The sequence below is a fragment of the Aspergillus fischeri genome, genomic scaffold, assembly GCF_000149645.3.
Source record: "Aspergillus fischeri NRRL 181 1099437636252 genomic scaffold, whole genome shotgun sequence".
Lineage (NCBI taxonomy): Eukaryota > Fungi > Ascomycota > Eurotiomycetes > Eurotiales > Aspergillaceae > Aspergillus > Aspergillus fischeri.
Genome location: NW_001509768.1, coordinates 2,277,016 through 2,298,288, shown reverse-complemented (window position 1 = coordinate 2,298,288; position 21,273 = coordinate 2,277,016). Strand labels below are relative to the sequence as shown.

The 21,273-nt window shown below is 49.9% G+C and overlaps 8 protein-coding genes across 8 annotated transcripts; 3 read left to right on the top strand and 5 right to left on the bottom strand.

Annotated features, from left to right (window-relative positions):
• Positions 1-146: 146 nt before the first annotated feature.
• Positions 147-2,140, bottom strand: NFIA_069750 (isoamyl alcohol oxidase; the record flags this gene model as incomplete). The annotated part of the gene is made up of 5 exons (XM_001263700.1): positions 147-335; positions 384-1,319; positions 1,369-1,573; positions 1,624-2,008; positions 2,062-2,140. The coding sequence occupies 5 exons, from the start codon at positions 2,138-2,140 to the stop codon at positions 147-149; spliced, it is 1,794 nt and encodes a 597-aa protein (XP_001263701.1).
• A 1,596-nt stretch (positions 2,141-3,736) lies between these two features.
• NFIA_069740 (uncharacterized protein) lies at positions 3,737-5,443 on the top strand (the record flags this gene model as incomplete). Its single annotated transcript, XM_001263699.1, has 4 exons — positions 3,737-4,256; positions 4,414-4,605; positions 4,656-5,023; positions 5,381-5,443. The coding sequence occupies 4 exons, from the start codon at positions 3,737-3,739 to the stop codon at positions 5,441-5,443; spliced, it is 1,143 nt and encodes a 380-aa protein (XP_001263700.1).
• A 533-nt stretch (positions 5,444-5,976) lies between these two features.
• Positions 5,977-6,681, bottom strand: NFIA_069730 (peptidylprolyl isomerase; the record flags this gene model as incomplete). The annotated part of the gene is made up of 4 exons (XM_001263698.1): positions 5,977-6,151; positions 6,216-6,322; positions 6,402-6,571; positions 6,642-6,681. 4 exons carry the CDS (start codon positions 6,679-6,681, stop codon positions 5,977-5,979), a joined length of 492 nt encoding a protein of 163 aa, XP_001263699.1.
• Positions 6,682-7,786: 1,105 nt separating this feature from the next.
• NFIA_069720 (putative DRAP deaminase) lies at positions 7,787-8,272 on the bottom strand (the record flags this gene model as incomplete). Its single annotated transcript, XM_001263697.1, has 1 exon — positions 7,787-8,272. The coding sequence occupies one exon, from the start codon at positions 8,270-8,272 to the stop codon at positions 7,787-7,789; it is 486 nt and encodes a 161-aa protein (XP_001263698.1).
• A 1,373-nt stretch (positions 8,273-9,645) lies between these two features.
• Positions 9,646-13,962, top strand: NFIA_069710 (NACHT and WD domain protein; the record flags this gene model as incomplete). Its single annotated transcript, XM_001263696.1, has 3 exons — positions 9,646-10,104; positions 10,169-11,572; positions 12,019-13,962. The coding sequence occupies 3 exons, from the start codon at positions 9,646-9,648 to the stop codon at positions 13,960-13,962; spliced, it is 3,807 nt and encodes a 1,268-aa protein (XP_001263697.1).
• Positions 13,963-14,360: 398 nt separating this feature from the next.
• Positions 14,361-16,962, top strand: NFIA_069700 (putative G-patch domain protein; the record flags this gene model as incomplete). Its single annotated transcript, XM_001263695.1, has 7 exons — positions 14,361-14,490; positions 14,588-14,907; positions 15,045-15,120; positions 15,171-15,373; positions 15,424-15,484; positions 15,534-15,880; positions 15,931-16,962. The coding sequence occupies 7 exons, from the start codon at positions 14,361-14,363 to the stop codon at positions 16,960-16,962; spliced, it is 2,169 nt and encodes a 722-aa protein (XP_001263696.1).
• A 125-nt stretch (positions 16,963-17,087) lies between these two features.
• NFIA_069690 (uncharacterized protein) lies at positions 17,088-17,669 on the bottom strand (the record flags this gene model as incomplete). Its single annotated transcript, XM_001263694.1, has 1 exon — positions 17,088-17,669. One exon carries the CDS (start codon positions 17,667-17,669, stop codon positions 17,088-17,090), a length of 582 nt encoding a protein of 193 aa, XP_001263695.1.
• Positions 17,670-18,638: 969 nt separating this feature from the next.
• Positions 18,639-21,269, bottom strand: NFIA_069680 (DUF3433 domain-containing protein; the record flags this gene model as incomplete). Its single annotated transcript, XM_001263693.1, has 2 exons — positions 18,639-21,194; positions 21,246-21,269. The coding sequence occupies 2 exons, from the start codon at positions 21,267-21,269 to the stop codon at positions 18,639-18,641; spliced, it is 2,580 nt and encodes an 859-aa protein (XP_001263694.1).
• Positions 21,270-21,273: the final 4 nt, after the last annotated feature.

Below are 21,273 nucleotides of genomic sequence, written 5' to 3'. Positions count from 1 at the left end.
GGACCCACTCCAAAAAGGATGAAGCTGTTGATCCAAGAACCACAGGGTAAGCAACGTCTATGATTAATTATCTTATTGAAGTAATAATACTATATAAGAGATTTGGTAGGTGGTATTATATACAGCGTCCAAGTCTATACAGAGCTCTAGAAGCCAATAGAGCACAGCGGGCCGTAATCCAACCCATCCAAGTTCTTCTGGTAGTATGTCATGCTGCCCACACACTTGGGGCAGTAGAACACTCCCTCAGGATCGTACTTCTTCTTAATCAGCGCGAGACGGATGTAGTTGGTGCCGAAAAAGTCCGTGGCCCAGAGAGGGTCATTGCGGTCAGCCTGTCATAGTCAGTATGAATTCTATAGCGCAAGAAGGAGCTAACGCACCTCGTTCATGTAGCTGCCCAAGAACGGCGTGAGTAGTCTCATGGCGCCGCCCTTGACGTATGTAATGTCGTCTTTGACGGCCTGAGCGGTGGCCGCATCCGCACCCTCGGGCCATCCTCGTGCGACGACGTTAACAATGTAGGTTGAGCGCCAGGCGGGATTCACGCTAGAGTAGGGATCAGAGCCGTCTGTGAGCACCTTTCCGCCGCCGACCATCTCCAAGCTGTTGATGGTGTACTCCTCGGGCTTGCCGGCGATGGCGCCGATCATGGAGCGGAGGATGGTAGGATTCACAGTCAGAGCACCCTTGTCGAACATGCGGGAGGTCAAGGCGGAGTTGGCCGAACCGACGGGCTGGTGCATACCTGACATGGTTGTGTAATAGGCAGCATAGCTGGGGAACTGGTAGTAGTTGACGGTGATAAAGAGGGAGGTGCCGTTGTATTTTTGCAGCTTGGACAACAGGGGCGCGAAGGCGGCTTGGGAGGCACTCAGCGACTTGCCCATGGTTGCAATGGCATGAACGTAGCCAATGGTCTGGTTGCCAAAGAGGGCCATGGGTCCGTTGATAGACCAGGTGCCGTAGCCAGAGTAGCCAGCGTCAGACAAAGCAGGATATTGACCATAGATATCGGTGATAGCATCCAGGAGTGGGTCAGTGTTGCTGCTCAGCGGAGTGATGGTGAGAGACTGTGCAACGACAGGCAGGGTGGGATACGCTTTAAAGGTCATGGAGATAGCCACGCCGTAGGTGCCTCCGCCACCACCACGGATAGCAAAGTACAGATCAGAATTCTGGCAAGCGTTTGCCGTGACAATGTTGCCATCGGCGAGAACAACTTGCGCTTCGAGGATCTGGTCGGCACCGAGACCGTAATCGCGACTCGCGGGAGAATGACCGCCACCTTGGGCGTAACCACCAATGACACCGACGGTCTATATGGTCAGTCTATGCACTGCTCAAATGGAAGCCGGAACGACATACGGGGTCGCCGCCACCAACGATGGTCAAGTTGCGCTTGAAGACTTCGGCATACACGTCTTGCCAGACGTAACCTCCAGCAACGGTAAAGGCAGCACCGGTCCATTTACTCTTGCCACATCCATCCGACGCTTTGTAGCTTTCCTGGTACGTGATACCCTTCTGAATGTACTTGATCCAGATTTGGAGAGCTCCATATCCCTCCGACCTTGTTCCGTCAGTCGTTTCCGTAGAAGCGCAGCGGGAACAGATACATACTTTCCCAGGATATCATGTCCTGTGTTCCTTACAACCAAACGCACGTTATTCTTTTTCGCAAAAGCAATGCCCGCTGCCAGCTCCTCTGGTTCTGTCGCATTGATTGTGTACACTGGGGCTTGGCCCAGTGTACACTTTCCGGGGGTTTCGCCGGAGCTCAGATCGACAGGAGGACACGAGTCATCGGTCGGGTAAACGTAACCGACGGGAGACAGAGACTGGAACGTAGAATTGTACCATTGCGAGTTCACGTAGGCACACTGTTCCGCATTCTGGTAAGGACCCGGGTAGCAGGAGATGGCGGGCGGCGTATCAAGAATGAGTTTGCCGGAGACGGAAGAGTTCAATGCATTCCAGGTATCGATGGAAGGCCAGCAGGAATCACCTGGTGCCTTTGAGAAGTCAGCTATCGCTTTGGTACTCTATTGAGCGGGATACTTGCGCATTTGCACGAGGGCCCGAAGGTAGCATAACTGAGCCCGGACAGGGCCAGTAATGAAAGGAGCGTCGAGCCCATTGAGACTAGAACTGGGCTGGATTAAAAGAACGAACGAAAACGAAAAGAAGAGAAGCAGCGGCAAGGAACGAATGACAGATGTTGGAAGCAAGTAATATCAACGCCACGAGAGAGATGTTGAGTGCCCCATTTAAGTATCAAAACTAGATTGGTGCACTTGCATAACATGCATGAATGGATGCAGTTATGCAGGTACCAGCCATGATCCTCGAGTCCAGACAAGACCATTATTGATTGGCGAGGTCGTTGACTCCATCCTGGCGTCGAACTACCGGAATTAGTGCACGGGTTGGTGACATCGGTTAGGTGCTTAGCTTCGTTCCTTGTGAACGCGCCTGGGAAACGGAGTACCTAGACTCGGCGATGGCACTGGGGCAGTGCTGAATTTCTGATGGTTGTTTTTCAAGTAATCATCATATGCTGGGGATTGGAACCATTACTCAGTGATCTAGGTTCGAGTTAGCCGATGCTACAAGAACGAGAGAATCAGTCATCCTGACTTGCTTGAAGTCAAAAGAATCATACCTACCTACGATGGATATACCTGGCAAGTATGTTCAACCGCCCAGAATCTCCAGAATCGGGACTTGAGGCAATGGGGCCGTGGGCCTGATCAAAGTGGATGCGATTTAACCGAGGAAGAGTGGGAGACACTAGCATCAAACTAGAGGGAGCTAAACAATGGCTTCATTTCGAAGCAACCTCTGAATGGTCTGTTGAAGTCTTTGGACGGAGATGACCCTGAGACACCGACATGAGGAGTGTCAATGGGGTCGGTCCCTCGGAGCACTGCGCGGTTCTTGTGATTTAGCGTCTCCGGTGCATTTCCCTGCTGGGAATGGCTTCATTTCCTTTGCTTCGCTTAGATTTAGCCCTCTTTAGCTTTCAGTGATCTGGTCGATTAGTTCCCTGACCGTTAATGACAAGTCTCTATCAGTCTTCTATTTTGTGATAATCTGTTGATCGCTCTGACTACCAAGATCATGGTATGTGCTGTCTATAAGCTAAACAAATTTCAGGATATAAATGCCGTCAAGTCTCCACGGTGGTCAACTGCAACACCGTTGAATTGGTTGCAGCAAAGAGGGCTTGCTAGCCTCGCATAATCCTTGCTAGACCAATGCATCCATGTCTGTCACTTCCTATTATTGACGGAAATTCAGCCATGAAGACTCATCTACAAGGATGTTGAAACCGCTCCTTGTCCAGTCTTATTTAGTGCGCTCTTCTGTCCATACCCATTCTGATAGTTATCCAGTATCCGGCCCAAAGAAGAGATTTCGCCCCCATTTTACGAGCAATTTTGGCATTCAAGTAATTCACATGCCATGCAGAGGTCCACTGAGCGAGATTTCGGGTCATGAGTCTGGAACGAACGGGGCTTTATTCTTGTTTCGACTCCTGTTGGACCGATTCTGCTGTCAGTATGCACCTTGCAAAGTCAAATCTTGACTCTTCTAACAGGGAGCTCTTCCATGTAGCGATGCGGAATGACAGAAGCAATGCCGGCTTCTCTGGCTATAATATATTGTTAATCTATGCCCTCCCTGTGGAGTGCCCCTAGTTTTTAGACGTATCTCCCCCCTCGGACTCCTCATGGCCAATATAGCCCCTCAGAGCGTCGCAACTCATCTCTCTGTCAATGGACTCATTGGAGTAACCTGGACTGGTGCCGGGCTAGGCATCATCTTCGCGTCCATACGCTTCGGTATCCGCATCAAGCGCATGAAGCGTCTCCTGGTCGACGATTACTTTGTACTCCTGGCCCTTGTCTTCCTGGTCACCAATGCGATCCTCCAGACCTTGCAAGCTCCTCACCTTTATTACATGCTGTTGAACGTCACCGGGCCTGACATCGTCTATCATGCTCTCAAGTACACGCATTATGAGTTCGTCATAATCGGCATTTTCTGGTCGGTGCTCTGGAGCATCAAGGGTTCATTCCTGGCGCTGTTTTGGCTCATTTCGGATGGCTTGCCGCATTATCGTCGTGTATGGTGGGGAGTCACGATTTTCGCAGTATTGGCGTATATTGGATGCTGGCTGGCGTCGATTTTGAACTGTCATCCTCCGTCGGACTATTTTAGATTCGGTATTGTCGTCGTTGAGCTTTGGCGTACGTTAGCTGACCATCTCAGGAAAATGCACCAAACCGATTGACATCCGAGGATCCGTCATTTCCATCTGCTACAGTACTGCTGTCGACATTCTTACCGACCTGATGAGTACGACCCCTCAGGGGGTGTTGTGAGAAGAGCTAACGAGATGTACAGTTATGTACCTCCCCCTCCGCATCCTGTGGAAGACAAAGATGAACCTCCACCAGAAACTGGGCCTAGCAACCGTCTTCTGTCTCGGATTTATCATCATCGCTGCAGCCATTATCCGTGCCGTGGCAATCACAGGCAAAGCGTACTCGGATCAAGCCGCTCTGGCCATCTGGGGCATCGCCGAGTCCTCAATCTGTATGTACTATATCCAGCGTCGACCGTGCAGCCAACGCTAACCTGCAAAGCCATGATTGTCGGCTGCCTACCTCCCTTCAAATCCTTTATCACGAGCCGTTCCAGCAGCGCCAACTACAACTACAATTACAACTATAACTCGTCCGAGCGCGCGGCAAACCACTACAACCGCAGCGGCTCCTCTGCCCGTATCAAGAAACGCTCCATCACCACCACCAGCTGGAGCGGGTTGCCCATTCCACTGCAGGAGAGGAACCTAAATGCATACCAGAATCTAGAGTATGAAACCCAAGGGAAACACGACGTACATATTGCAGGGGGCGTGAATGTGCGTGCTGTCCCGCCCCCAGAGACCTCCCGCTTGAGTCTCTCAGAGGATGACTCTGGGCATGGTGAAATCAGGATGGTGAAAGAATTTGTGAGTATATTCCTATTTTCTCCTTGAAAGATGCGACTACGAAGCTGACAATCCATATAGAGCGTTGTAACTTCAAAATAACCCCGTTTCGGATACAGTTATATAGAGTAGAATGTTCTACAAGATAAAATTCCCTCGGTTCCCAGCTACCTGGCTCTACATATAGATTTGATCTTCTTCCTACGTTACTTCTGAATAATTGACGAAACACCGATGGATATTCTTTCTCTCATTCCACTCACGTACACTGAGACAAGGACTGATCTGTAGTCTCGTTTCCCATATGATTATACTACCCATCACAATCCACATGGCTTCTATAGTTACGGACCAGATAGCAGTGCTTGATCGTATAAGCCGCATGTGGTTGAAGGTGTGCTTGACGGAAGCGTTGCCAATGACCGTAGGGCTAGCGAATAAACTACTCCTGCTCTCATGTAGAACTGGGGTTTGGCGAGCCATGGCGTTGAAAATGGACTAGAGGATGACTTAGTCCTTTTATTAGCTGAGAGCAACTGGGAAACGTCATAGAATCTTACTGAGAAGAGAATTAGGTCAATCCAAAAAGCTGCCATCAATAGGCCCTCCTTGTGATGTACAGAGATGCATATCAGAAGCTCATAGCTTTACTGCATTAGAGTATTGTACGGTGTACCATGGAGTCATGCTGCATTTCTCTCTGAGCTGGGATAGAGAATGCGTATGCATTGTCAATCTTTTAGCAGGGCCTAGTATTCGTATCATATCAGATCTTGCAGGGGATACGGAACTGGTAATATTGGATTTGAGTGCACTTCGCTCACTCGGAGCTACAAGGATTACAGGCTTAAGTGGATGAAATGCACTAGTTCAAAGACCTAGTCACTGGCTCTCATTTAGGCTATTCAGCTGTCTTTAAATGGAGCATGATTGGCGCAACTAGTCCGACGCAATCAGGCAGGGACAATTGCTCTTTACAGCTGACCGCAGTCGGCAATGGTAATCTTCTTCTTGGGGGTACCGGACGAGCTGCCGTAGCTCTCAATCTTCTTGACAAGGTCCATGCCCTCCTCGACCTCACCGAAGACGACGTGAGCGCCGTTAAGCCAGTCGGTAACGACGGTGGTGATGAAGAACTGGGAGCCGTTGCTGTTGTGCTACATGTTAGTATTTGCTTGACTCGAGCAACAGATAGCGGGGGATAGCGACGTACGTGTTCCTGCCGGCGTTGGCCATGGAGAGCAGACCGGGCTTGTCGTGCTTCAGCTGGAAGTTCTCATCCGCGAACTTCTCGCCGTAGATGGACTTGCCACCAGTGCCCTAAAGTACAGATCAGTATACTTCATAAGGGATTTTCTCTCCGCACAGGCGCCAGAGTAGGCTTGACAGATGAACTCACGTTGCCCTTGGTGAAGTCGCCACCCTGGAGCATGAACTGGGGGATGATGCGGTGGAAGCTAGAACCCTTGTAACCGAATCCCTTCTCACCAGTGCAGAGAGCACGGAAGTTCTCAGCGGTCTTGGGGACGACTTCGTCGAACAGCTTGAAGGTGATGCGGCCAGCCGGCTCTAGAGAATAATTATTATCAGAACATGTCCCTCACTCTGACAGATAGAATAGAACCACGGGGAAACTTACGGCCGTCAATGGCGATATCGAAGAAAGTCTTGACAACCATGGTTGCTGATTTTATCGATTGAGTAAGAACGAAAGTATGTTGGTATGTGATGATGAGGAGAGAGAGGGGAAGAGGAAAATTGTGAAGGAGGGGCAGTTTTGAATCTCGACCGTTCGGAGCTAGCTAGCATCGAGGGAGCTGCGCTTAAGCCACAATTACCCCACCGCCAATCGTGCCACGTCATAGGTCTCCGCATTGAACGCACGCCATTATCTTTGCCATGCGTCTGTTTATCTGCATAGGCCATCAAAGATCAGTCAGAAATAGTCTAAGAAAGCAGGCTTCTTCTAAGTTTTGAATCAATTCATCTGTTGAATTCCCCTTACCACCACAGAAGGACTGACGCGCCAGTTGGCGGCGAATCGGACCTCTAATTCACGTGATCTCGCCTAACATACGGTCATACCACAGATGGAAATCAGCTGCAGAGCTTCCGCAAGCTCGCAGAAGCTTTGCTCTCTCCAGTTTCCAGTCTCCTTCTGCCTCCCCTTTGGCCATGAAGACTATCTAGCATTTGCTCACAACCATCGGTCGTTAGGTGGCTCATTGTCGAGCACAATGGCTGAATGAGAATGACTACCTGCAGAAGAAATACTTGCCTGGGACTTGAATCTATAGTCCTAGATTGTTTGTATGGCAGAATTGTGTCCTACGTAAATCGGAGTTAGCCTCCGATTGTGACCATCAAAGACTTTTAAGTACCGCATCTCTGGTGCCAAAAAAAAGCAACATGTTGGCCCGCATGGCCATGTGCCAGGTACTCAGGTACTCGGTCGGACAACTAGATACACAAGCTCAAGTCATCAAGCCACTGTCAAGATTAACAAGAGCCAGCGCAATTTCCACAAAATCAAGTTTTGCAATGAACGTCCATAATCTATGTCTCCAATGTCCTAAATTGCTGATCACGGTCAGTTCCGGTCGAGGTCTACACAAGAATTGCGAAAGACCTGCATGCTCCGGCTCCTGCTATTCGGTTTAAGATCGAAGTGATATCAGAAAGTCATGCCTCTAGTCGAAGGAGAGGCATAGTTATAAAACTCAATTCTCAACATTGGATTAGGAAAAGAGATAACATTATGTACATCTCTTGAAAATAGCGGTTTCATTTATTGTGTCCTGCCATAGATACCTCCAGAATCTGTTGCTCCATACCCTCAACATGCTCAACAATAACACCACCGTCTTCGAGTTTCTTCCTGCCCAGATTCTGACCGATAAACGTCTCCGGTTCCTTGATCCCGACGTAGACCACTTTAACGGCACCCTTGAGACTCAATATCCTGTCGACGCACGTCCTGTTCCCGCTCAGTCGCTCGTTGCAAGGCTCCATTGTCGTGTATAGTACTGTATTTTTGGGTAACACTTCGCCCAATCGGTCTTCTGGTATATTATGTCTTTCTGCAACTTTGATGAAACAGCATTGTTCTGCGTGCGTATTGCCTGGATCTGCGGGTCGATCCCCTGGCAATTCCATCGAGTATCCCGTGGATAAGATCTCGTTCTTATCTGCGTCGACAAGAACTGCTCCAACGCAGAACTTGGTTGGCGCTGGCGGAGACAATCGAGCTTTCTCTAAAGCGTATTGCATATAAGCTCCATGATCGCCTGCCGCAATTGCTGAATAGGAAGCCTCAGTTGTCATTATGGTTTATGTTGTATTGTTGGATTGAAGAAGTGGGCTGAATTGTCAGGCCGAATGTCTAGGCAAGATGAAGCTGTGAGATTGAGCAATTGTGAGAAAAGACAAGACGAGTCTTTGTCATTGGGACAAAATCAGGCAACAGGTAGGTTGTATGATGTATCTTGCTCGCTGTGGGAATAGTCCGGCCTTAGGCTTACAGACGGCCTTGTCAAAAAGGGCTAGATAGCGCCGACATGCTTCTAAGTTCTAATTAAAGCCACAGCCTTTCCTATCACCTTAGCAGCATTTCAAACACCTTCATCACTGGAGGGGTTAGCGCTCTATGAAATCCTTCAACATGAATACCTAATACAGTTTAATTTCTATTGAAGCCTTGAGACTTGACTGGAAAATTGAAGTTTCCAGGTGGCTCAACATTGCGTTCCAAAAACCACCCCTCATCTCGACCCTGAGTCGTGGGCGCCAAACAATGGCTATTCATTCGTCCACTCGATCTGGGGCGAGTTCACACCAGGATAAAAAGTGAACATCGGTGGCCTTACGCTGTTCGACTCCTGCCTTGACTAATAATGCTAATTTGTCACTCCACTCCAACGCCTATTAGTAACTAACCAGGGCAGTGGAGCTATTGGATGTAATAATGCTTGTCCGCCGATTGTCTACGTTGCACAGCGAGCCAGCGAGAATCGCGTCAATGGTTTAGAGAGCTTTATTTCAATCCCCTCCCCGTCTTCTGGATCTGGGAATGAGCACATTTTGAGCTAAAGTGGTTGGAGACAATGCCGCGACAGGATGGTGAGATCTTTGTGGACCACAGGCTCTCAGTATCAGATCTTTAGTACCGTTGCTGACACAGACTGGCAGATTCGGTCAAGAGTTCGCATCGTAAAAGGGGTGAGGTTTCTGCAACCAGTGTCTTCAGTAACAGCCCTTTCCGGACGACCGATACCTATGTTGCGAGCAAATTTGCCACAGAAGTCAGCGCCGAAGAGCTCAGAGGACCGCTAGGGTTGATTCTTCTGTTTTCTCCAGAACAACCTCTAGTTGATTTGATATTTGTTTATGGTCTCGGGGGCGGTTCCAGGAAGACGTGGAGCAAAACAGCATCCGCTTCGTATTACTGGCCAAAGGAATGGCTACCTAGGGATCCCGCGTTCAAGACTGTCAGGGTGCACAGCTTCGGATATGATTCAGACTGGGTTAAGGGGAGGGCTAATTGCCTGGACATCAATCACTTCGCTCGATCGTTATTGGGTGAATTGAGTACTTCTCCCCATTTGCACAATTCGAATACGCCAATCATTTTCGTTGGTCACAGCATGGGGGGCCTGGTCATCAAAAAGGCGTTTTTGTTGGCAAAGCAAGATGCAACAGATCGCTACCTGGTCAAAAGGATTTGTGCCATGTACTTCCTCGCGACACCTTACAGTGGCTCTGATTCTGCCAAGCTTTTAAGCAATATTCTCAACATCACCTACTCGTCGCGAGCCTACGTCTCAGACCTGAAGCGCGGGTCTGACGCTATAAAATCGATTAATTATGAATTCAGTAAACATTCGAAAGATATAGATCTGTGGTCATTCTACGAAACCCAAAAGCTCAACATAGGCGTCTTCCGTGTGCTGATTGTTGATCCCGACTCGGCTACACTTGGATATCGCAAAGAGAAATGTATACCGCTGAATGCTGATCATCGTTCCATATGTAAGTTCGACGCGCCAAGCGATCCAAATTATATACTTATCCGCAATGCACTCGCGGTCACAATCAACAGTGCCGTGGAATCAGGTATGATCCAGTCCCAACTTTCGCAAGCAGGTCGCTAAATTCGACGTAGCGCAGAAATCGAAGGAGAGGCTACTTCGTAGCAACATCAACGACCTGAGTGAATACTTAGACGTGTCTGACAAATTTGAGGACGACTTGATACTTGTTCAAGATGTTCGCTTGCCTGGGACTTGCGAATGGATAAAATCAAAGGAAAGCTACCTACAGTGGCAAGACAACGACCCCGACGCCTCACGTGTGTTTTGGCTCTACGGAAAACCTGCATCTGGCAAGTCCGTACTTTCAGAACACCTGGTTTCTCTGTTACGCACGAAGCATGATGCTTGTAGTTTCTTCTTTTTCAAACACGGGGACAGGTCCAAGTCACAGCTTAGTACTTGTCTTCGATCTCTTGCTTTTCAAATGGCTTGCGTAAACACAGACATACGGCAACTACTGCTTGAAATGCGCGAAAGAGATGTAAAGCTCGACGGTGACGACGATCGAATTCTCTGGAGAAGATTATTCACGTCCGGGATCTTCAAGACAGACTTTCAACAACACTATTGGGTCATTGATGCTCTCGACGAGTGTGCAGACCTGGTATCCTTCTTCGAAATCGTGCTTACCAGGCTTGATCGCTCGGTCCCGTTGAGAATCCTTGTCACAAGTCGACAAACTTCGGAAATCGAAAGGCGTATTGCATTGTTGGGATATGACCAAGTCCGAGTGGAGCATATTTCGATGGCGGACACGAAAGAGGATATTGAATCGTTTGTTCGAGCGAGAGCTAATGCTCTCATTGTTGAATCCGAAGCCGATCGTGCTGCTCTTGCGGAAATGATTTTAGGGAAGTCTGAAGGATCTTGGCTTTGGACTGTCTTGGTTCTCAATGAGTTATCCGATTCACACTCGGAAGAGGAGATCCGCCAGGTCCTCGCGGAAGTGCCCAAGGGCATGGAAGATCTTTATTTGAGAACACTGGACTTGATGTCGCAATCTCCACGTGGGAAGAGGCTGATTAAAGCTATACTCGTTTGGGTCACGAGTGCGATGCGACCTCTAACTGTGAAAGAGCTTGAAGAAGCTTTGAAATTAGATGTTAACGATATATTCCCCAGACTGCGGGAAAGTATTAGTGCATTGTGTGGGCAGCTGGTGGCTATTGATAAGTTCGACAGAGTCCAGATGGTGCATGAAACCGCTAGGGAGTTTCTGTTGAACAACAGCTTAAATTCAGAGTTCGCGATTGATCAAACCGATGCTCATACGCGTATCGCAAGAGCTTGTCTTGCATACCTCGCAGGGGAGGATATGAGACCACCGAGGACCAATAGGCGATCTGTGTCAAGGTGTCTAGCAGATAAACGAAGCGAGTTCTCAAGCTACGCTTCCTTACACTTCTTTTATCACCTAATGAAGGCCAATCCACTAGCAGACGACCTTCTGAGTTTACTTGACAAGTTCCTGAAGACCAACGTCTTTCATGGATCGAGGCTGTCGCTAGAAATAGAAACCTCATGCCACTCATCCGCACTGCGAGGGCTTTGAGAGTGTATTTGAAAACCTGCTCCAGTCAGCGGTCGCCGCTTGCAGCTGATTTACAAAGGGTGAAAGGTTGGATAACGGACTTAATCAGGATCTCGGGAAAGTTCTCTGGTGCTCTCATCAGCCAACCGTCGGCGATATACTCGCTGATACCCGCGTTCTGTCCCTTAGAAACGACAATTCGCAAGAATGCGAGCGCCGGGCGAAAGATCTCTGTTATTGGAATGTCAAACACTTCGTGGGATGACCGACTGTCTTGCATTGCTTTCCACGAAGGCCGAACTAGCGCACTCTGCCACGGACACAAGTTTTTCGCGGTGGGGTTGAGTACCGGTTAAATCTTTATGTACTACGTGACGACTTGTCAGGAATATAAGAAACTTGATCATGGAGAGGCGGTAATGTTCCTGCAGTTCGGAACCAAGGCAGACGTGCTCGCCTCGTGTGGGTTCAAGAAGGTTTTGGTATGGGACATCCAGAACGGTCATATTCTTTATAATTTCGAAGTGCCCGTTAGACCTATAGGACTTGCATTCGACGAAGATTTCCTGATTATTCCAACGAACAAAAATTACCTGACATCCTGGGACCTGAACAACAATGGCGCCAGACAACCAGACAGGCCGTGGAATGACACAGGCGGCGACAAGTGCACACGGTCGTGGCGGGTTCCAAGTGTGATCTCGATCTCCTTCGGACATAGAATGCTCGCAGTGGCATACAGTGGGCGGCCGATTGCTCTCTGGGACCTAGAAGAGGACGTTTATTATGGTTCTTGCGGCAAAAAACTTTCTGATGGTCGAACGAGCACGCATCCGGTGACTGCCCTGGTATTTAATCCCAACCCAGCTATTGACCTACTTGTTGTATCGTACCTTGATGGTGAGCTTGTGCTTCTCAATCCATTTGACGATCAAACCTTGGAAAGTCGTCGCGCGAATTGCCACACGCTCGCTTCCAGTGCAGACGGACGCCTGCTTGCAGGAAGTGCTGGATTCGGAGCAATTCACATATACGAATTCGATACTCTCATGTTGCTTTACCAAGTCCAATCCTCGAGTTCTTGTATAAAACAACTGTCTTTCAGTATCAACAGCCTGCACTGTGTCGATATTAGAGGATCACAATGCAATGTTTGGGAGCCGCCGGTGCTGCTTCGAAGCTCAGCCAGTGATGATACGAGCGAAAACTCATCACAATCGTTTATAGGAGCGGGAGCCACAGACAGCAAGGTCAAGATCAGCGCTATAGCAGTGCATTATGACAGAGATGTTGTCCTATGCGGCCGGGATGATGGATCTGTCTCGTTGTATGACGCAAAATCTGGGTCTAGGAAACTTGAAATCTGCCGTCACAACTCATCAGTTCGCATCTTGGAATGGTGGACTCAACGTGACTTAGCTATAAGCGTTGATGTATCAAATAAGATACTCGCCTGGAAGGTGAGGAAATCGGCACAAGGTGAATGGGTCGCCGAGAGAATGGCATTTCAGGCCCGACTAGTGTACGGCGGTTCGATCATTCAAGTTCTCACGTCGGAAGCAACTGCCAAGTTCATTATATCAACACGTGGATCAGATCATCTTTGGCAAGTTGATGGCCACGAGGAGAATTCACGAAGATACACCGATTGGGCATCTGTGCGAAAATGGGTTCAGCATCCAGGTTCAGCATACCACGCAATTTGCTTTGAAAGTACGGCTGCCCGTGTGTATACTTGGGATAAGTTGTCCCAAGTTGTATCTGTGTCACTTGACATCAGTGTGCGAGCGCTGGAGTTTAAGAGCATCAAACAACTTGTGTTACATAGTGCGAAGGGTGTTCTCGTTGAGCTCTCCGAGCCAGGCGGCCTAGCGAAGACTCAAAACCTATATCTTCTGAACGCACAATCCTTCGAAGTCGACAATAAAGCCAGCATCAAGCATGTCGTCACAGTATCACCAGGGTTGGACGACGATCTAGCGTCATTATCAATAGTCGAAGGTCAAGGCGTTCAAGAAGGGGACTCTCTGGTTTCACCAGTGGAGCCAAGGCTCGCTCTTCTGTCACAGAGGGTCGCACAAGTTATTGGAATCTGCGAATCTAGCAGACTGGTTTTCCTCGACACTGGCTCCTGGGTGTGTTCTGTGGGACTGGAAAACCCAACATCTGATATAACATCGTACATCAGACATTTCTTCATCCCATACGACTGGATCGCGGGGTCGCGGGAAGTAATTAGCGCCGTGCTTCGGCAGGATATCCTCTTTGCACGAAATGATGATCTCGTTATTGTTAGAGGTGGGTTCGATTTTACGGAAGAGATTTACCTGCAGGAGTAAGTCAATACCGCATCTAGGCCAGAAGAGACTGGCATGGTTGCGGTAAGCTAGTTTGCTGGAAAATGTCAACATTGCAGTATTTATTAAAGGCAAATGGGATTATGGGACGCGACAGGACCATTTGGTCTCATGACTCCACTTACTTTATGGACGTATCAGTAGATAAAGTCGGTTGTCCTTTATTCGCATGAAGCTTGTAGCTGTATCAAATTTCAAGCGATGATGCGTGCTCTATCTCCGGCGAAGGAAACGTATAGTTCTCGTCCTCTCCCGATTGGGAAGTATAAGCGACAGTTAAGATCAGAAGGCGGTCTAGGATTCTGCCGATATCTGTATGGATCTCCATCAGTCGGCATTCCTTCTCCAAGTCTCCATCACAGTTCTGTTGCGGTGTTACCATGTCACATTTCAATCCGAAAGACAGCAGATTTTCTCCGGGATCCTCTCATCGTCCTTACCCGCGCCGTGACGATCGGGACGGTCGTATGTACGATGATCGTTCGCCTTCCCGGTCGCGATCGCCTGGCGGTAAACGCTCTCCCCACATGATGTCAAGCCGGATGCTTATAGAGGCCATATATCCCTCTGCAAATAGAGATGTACTGACAGTGTTCTCTGAGTGAAGAAGGCCAGCGCTCTCCTCCGCGAGGCCCGGCTGCAGATCGGCGACGCGAACCATCCAGAGACCGACTCGGTTCCCGACCTCGCTATCGAAGCCGCGACCGCGATGACTATCGTCGGCGACCCTCTAGATCACCGCCACCGCGACGTGGCAGACCAGCCTACAGAGATCGGGATCGTGAGGGCTATCGTTCACCCGGATACAGTCGGAGTAGAAGCTACAGTCGCAGCCGCAGCCCTCGTCGGAGTCGACAGCCTTACCACGAGAAGGAAAGCAGAGAAGTCATGATGGATGGGTTGCCGGTGGATATGGCGGAAGAAGACGTTGGAAAACTCCTTCCCCCCTTGAAGTTCCATTTCTGGAGTTTTAGAACTACGCTCCATGTCACAAACACGTCCTTGATGGCAAGAGGCTGAGATGTGCATGTCACCGGGTCTGCTCCGGTCGACGTGTTGAACAGATTTCGAATGAGCTCAGAGACTTTTACTATGTCGAAGGTCTAGAAGAAGTTCGGGTTATCCGTGACCGGCAAACCAGTACGTTGTTCTTCTGTCGCCATTTGCGCACGAATGTCTGACTTGTACAGAAAAATCACGGCAACTCGGCTTCCTCAGGTTTAGGAACCTTGACTTTGCACGCGACTTCATGGACCGCAATTTCCCATCGATCTATCTGCATGGACCTAATGCAGGCAATAATGACAAGGGCACCAAAGTCCGCATCGCCTATAGTCGTGAGAGGGAAGATCGCACTCGTGCGAGGGCCGAGGGTGACTGGACCTGCAAAATGGTGAGTTGGTGGAGCATGGCATATCTGGCAAGCTGACCTGACTATTACAGTGCGCTATTGTTAACTACTCGACTCGCAATAAATGCTTCCGATGCCAAGCGCCCCGGCCTGGTAAGTCGTTCCGTCGGTCTGATATAGGGCGATTTCTGACAGGGTGCAGAGGCTGGACCGGCTGGTCCACCTGGAATTGCTGCTCCGAAGGTTGAGAACAACGGCGACAACGATGCAGCTCCAGACAATCAGCCCTCGCAGTTTCTTCTCTTCCGAGGGCTAGAAGCTTCTGTCACCGAAGAGCTTCTTGCGAAGGGCGTGGCTAAGCTCTATCGACCTACTCCCGGCTCGAGTGGATCTTCAGAGAACCAAAGGAAAGGGGCCAAGGTGGCTTCCACCACCGGTGATTCCAACCTTGGGGCAAGAGATGGCTCTATTCGCCGTGTCCTACTGGTCAGAGACCGCAAAACCAATGAGAGCTGGCGCTATGGATTTGCGGAATTCGCCACTGTTCAGGTACGTTTGTTATGATCGTCATGTCTCGCTTAAGCTTACTGTTCTTGCAGGATGCCCAAGCGGCTGTTGCGCGACTTCATTCATTTGAAAAATTTACCATCTCCTCGAAGCCTGTTCTTGTAAGCTACATACACGCTGGCGTGTTTGTACCTGTTATCAATCCTTCGGCGAGCACGGACCGGTTCACCTTCAGTCCCCTCAGTAACCCATCCTTGAAGCTTATGTACTGGGATGAGGAGGCATACGTGAAAGAATTGACGGTGTCAACTGCTGAGCTGGACAACAACCAAGTTTCGACCGCACAGAGCCAAGCGGAAAGCAAGAGCACGAAAGATGCAGAGAAGGCAAAGAAGCGAAAGGCAGACGCCGCCGCAAGCGCAGCGTCCAAGAAAGTGGCAGTTCCATCTCATCTGCAGTTCTGGAGTAATCGCCATGCTGAGCTGCATGGCATTCAGAAAAAGGACGCAGACGAGAAGGGAAGCGACGGTGGCGTGGAAAGGCGTGGATCGCCGGCCGACACTGCGGCTCCTCCCACACAATCCTATGCTGATTTGAATCGGAATTGCTGCTACCTGTGCATGCGGCAATTCAAGAGCTCAGCTGAAGTCAACAGACACGAACGGCTCAGTCAGCTGCACCGTGATAATTTGCAGAACGACGAATTGAAAAACAAAGCAATGGGCAAGCTCATCAAACATGGCATTGTTCAGTCTACCGCCGAGTACAGGGACCGTGCAAGGGAACGTCGAAAGGCGTTTGGCAGCTCGCGAACGTCGACCAAGGCCAAGCCTGCTGCGCCAAAAGAGGAAGATGAGCCACCAGTGGAGACAACATCGAAGGGGGCGTCGCTCCTTAGTAAGATGGGTTGGTCGGCCGGCTCTGGACTGGGTGCTCAGGGTACGGGCATGACCGCCCCGATAGCCACGGAGGTGTATGCGCAGGGTGTCGGACTGGGTGCGCAAGGAAGCAAGCTGGGTGATGCGGTCGAGGAAGCGGGACGCAACACACGAAACCGGTACGATGAGTTCCTGGAGAAGACGAGGCAGACAGCGCGGGAGCGATACGAACGGATGGACAAATAGTATGACCAGACCCGTGTAATATAAGCTGTACAATCTGATGCAGTTCATGATTCGTGATATGACTAGTATACAAGAGCTGAGGATCATGTTTCACTGTACATTTTCTTCTAACCCTCTCCTTTCCTCTACTCCCCTTTCCCTGCAACATTTCCTGCTTCCTTCTCCTTCTCCTTCTTCAGCTCCACCCCGAACTTCTCCCCCAACACCTTAGCAACCCACTCCTCCACCTCCCTCTCCACCTCCTCATCCCGCACCGTCCCCGTCCCCATCTCCTTCTTCACATACCGCCGCATATCCTCCACGCTATTGATATCAAGCGCATAAAGCACACCCCCCGTAGCCATCATCGCAAACGAACACACATTCAGCGTCGCGAGGCTCAGCGCCTCGAAGGCGTCTCCTGCGCCGTTGACGGGAGGGCGGTGGTACACCGACGACGTCCAGTAGGGTGGCGTGGAGGCAAGGACGCGCCTGGTGAAGGCACGGCGAGTGATGAGCAGCGAGAGGGTGAAGAAGGTCACACCGCCGAAGAGGAGTTTGAGGTTTGTGAGGGGTCTTTGTGGTTGCAACTGCGTTTGTTGTGGTTGTGGTTGCGGTTGGGGCTCGGTTGATCCCGGGATGGACTCTTGTTGGGAGGGTGCTGGAGATGCCTTCTTTGAGTCTGTGGTTGGGCTTGGGCTGGGGCCCCAGTTGAAGAAGGAGAGCATGGTGTTGAGCTGAGGTGTTTTGGTGGTGTGGTGGGTGGTTGACTCGGGTAGGTGAAGTTGAAGTTGATAATTTTATGCCGGTGTATGCACAATGAGATAGGTTAGCGCAAGAAGAAGGAGAAGGCTTGGAGGACGGTCGTGTCAAACGGATTCTGATTGAAAGGGTCTCATACCATGCGGAGTTGATATTTGCTGAGGTCACGTGCTTGTTTGCTATGCCTGTCGCTGATTCATGCAGTCATTCCAAGTCCCATAAAAGAATTTAGGTTACCGTTGTTTGTAGTCTAATAATACACTATGCGCAGTAGAAAGCTCCTCGGTTTGATGGCGAAGCAAGGCTATCCCAAAGCACCATCAAAAGGGTATATCAGCAACCTGCTGAAATCCATGCCAGTTGGTCACCATGTAAACTCAGCCCTAGCAGAGACTATTCACGGGCACACGATCCGGTGAGACTGAGGACTCATTTCGACGGATGGTATCTGATTTTATCAAGAGAAGATAGAGATTTAGACAGAATGTCACTTCAAGTTTATCATATTGTGTTTGTGTTCTATAGCTGTACAGCTGGGAAAGCAAATAGGCGCCCGTACAATGCCATCGCAGGTAAGGTAGTTGATGTTTTGAAAACAGAGAAAAATCAGAGCGCATTTCCAGAACATAAGTGAAACATAGCAGAGTATCACCGAAACAAAATGGTATTGAGAAATGCAGAAAACAATGAGGCGCTAATATCACGAAAAATAAGAAATGTGTCGTCGCATTTAAGCATACATCATCGTCGTCATCATAAGTCAATCGTTTCAATATCATCGTAATTAAATTTTTGCGTGCAACATCGTGGTATTGTCGTCGTTCAATCGTAAGCGGATTTCTGAAATGCTTCGTAGCACGGTCATGTTTCATGGAACGTATCGCTGCATAAGTAACAGCATCGAATCTGCCGTGCGAAAAAAAGGAATAAGACAATCAACTTTCCATCTTTCCAGTTGTAATTAGCATGTCAGACCGTCCAGGTCGTTGGAAACGGTCTATTCCAAGATGCTCTTTCCCATCACGCCCGACATAAATGCCGAAGCCGTACATTGGATATTCCCTCTCTCCCGGGGGAGCTGTCACTAGTCGAGTGACAAGATCCGTCTTGCTTCTAGGTTCGCGGAGAAGCTTATCGGCAAGCAGCGGGCTTTGGTAAAAGAAGCTGATTTGGTCTGCTAGTGTGCTGATGTCGTGAGGAAGATATCTGTATCTGCGGGGCCATATACACAAGAAGGATACGGTGTATAGAGCGCAGAAGGCAACCAATGTATAGAAAGCAGGCATCAGTGCAGCAATCCGTACTTCTTCGTGCGAGGGATACCAGAGGGCAATGAAGACGCCTCCAGCCAGTATGGGGAGAGCTGCGGACACGATACTCATCAAAGAGATCCATGCCACTTTGTAGTGCGCACTCAGAATAGCTTGCACTGTCACCTGAAGTGGAAAGGACGCGGGATATTCTAGCAATAGAGTTTGTTCCGCTCGAGCGCCATCTGGAGAGGACAAAGTGGCATATGGCTGCAGTGCACGGAAATAGACATCGATCGGCTGCCAGGAGAGGAACAGAATGTTACCGATCAAAGCAGGGATAAAGCTGTACAAGAAGTTTGAGGATGAGAAAGCGCCCGTCGAGGGCAATGTTGGTAGCCGTGGAGGAAATCCGCCTTTAATGGCATCGTGGACAAAGCTGACGAGCACGAACGCAATAAAAAGCGCGCCGATAATCACCGACCAAGCGACCACGAAGGTGTCTTTGAGAAACCATGGCGCCCAGCGATAACGGACAGATTGGGAGTATAGTTGCTGTTCAAAGCCTTCGGCCGCATGAGTGCTGCGTCGCTCGATATCGAAGGAGACCCTGGAGACCAGTGGTTGCTTCTCACGGCTCATCTCTGGTCGATGCAGAGACGGATTCCGTATCGGGGCATCGACCTCGGCAACTCCATAGAAGACCCCAGCACGGTTCGATACCTGCCAATAGCCTAGGCGGAGAACTCTGGGCTCAAGTGCAATTCCGACATCCGGCAGTGTCTCGGAATGTTCAAAGTCATGCAGAATGTTGGATCGCTGGATGACAGGAATCAGGTCAGCCAGACTGACAGGATCCCACATCAGTCCAGACCGTGTCCGCATAAAGCGAATGAGGAGCGTCGTCAGTCCAAGAGCAAGTAGCGCGTAAACGGCCACGATTGTCCACCCGACAGCTAGGACAGCATTCCATCGCCACTGCCCTTCGCCATGGATCAGGTGCCACTTTGCTTGGAAGAAACAGCTGAGAAGCGGGATGGTAATGAGGTTCGAGATCCAAATCGTAAGCAGAGCAAACCCGGCTAAGGGCTCTCCATGCCTGAAATACGACCAGTCAGGTAGCAGGAAGTTTCGTGACAGAATTGGCAGCTTCTGTATCACTCGATCCTGGAGCGTCTCCGATGCCATGATTGCAAACGGCATGACGCGGTATACAGCCGCCTGGATTACAAATGTCCAGATGGTGATGATAGCGGCCAGAATCTGTGGTAAAAATTGAACCACGAAATACCGTGAGCCTCCCTGTCCATCATAGTCCCAGATTCCTTGGTGTCGCTGAGACCAGACATTGCAGAAGACAACCCCGGCAATCATGAGCAGGCAAGAAAGAATGGTCAGAGCCAGTGCCCATGGTCGTAGAGCAATAGGCACAAAATTCAATGGGGGATACAGTAGGTTATTGTCCGGAGGGTCAACCGCAACGAATGCCTCCGGGTCCACCGAGTTCTGTGGCGACCTTTCTGGCGGACTGTGATGGTGTAGTCGTTCTTCTGGAGGCCGTAATGAACTTCCTTTAGGCTTTGAGGGACGGGTAAACTGGCCCAGAGCTGCATCCCATACGAGAGGCTGTGGCGGATAATCGACACTCGCGGCCGAGGACTGCCTCGATAAGCTCGGCTGCTCATCTTCCCGCGTGAGCTGATTAATGGCGAATCGAATGTAGGGCAAGTCGTCCGTCCCGGGAGTCGGTGAGCGACCGGCATAACTGTCGTTTGGTACCTGTCGAATGGACTCGTCGGACATGCCGCTGACGGGGATCAGTCTGCCATGCTCGAACCGAGCTTGACTGGGGCCGGAGGGAGGAACATTTCTGTTTCGGGACTGCTCCGGAATGGAATGTTGTGATCGAGAACCAGCCATATTGGTGCCTAGATGCGTTCGAGATAACGCGGGAGATGATGCGTTGGAGACAGGGTGGGAATTCGGCGTAGCATACCGCTGGACGGTGAGACGACTCTCCCCGCTTGGAGATCTAGAACTGGACGTTGTCGTACGATCCGACAGGGAGTAGTAATCATCCGACGCAGCAATTGACTGTTTAGATTCAGAACGGAACAGCTGTGGTCTGCTTGCTGCGTGAATCGTCAGCACCCTGCAGAGCCTTTTATCTTGCCTGGCATCTATAAAGGAGTAAGGGGGAGGAGGAAGAGTGAGAGTGCGAATATGACGGATCAAGCTTGCCTCTCAAATTTCTTTTTCTTTTCACTTACAGCTGACTGTCCTCAGACTCACATTTCCCGACCCCGGGACATTCATGGCG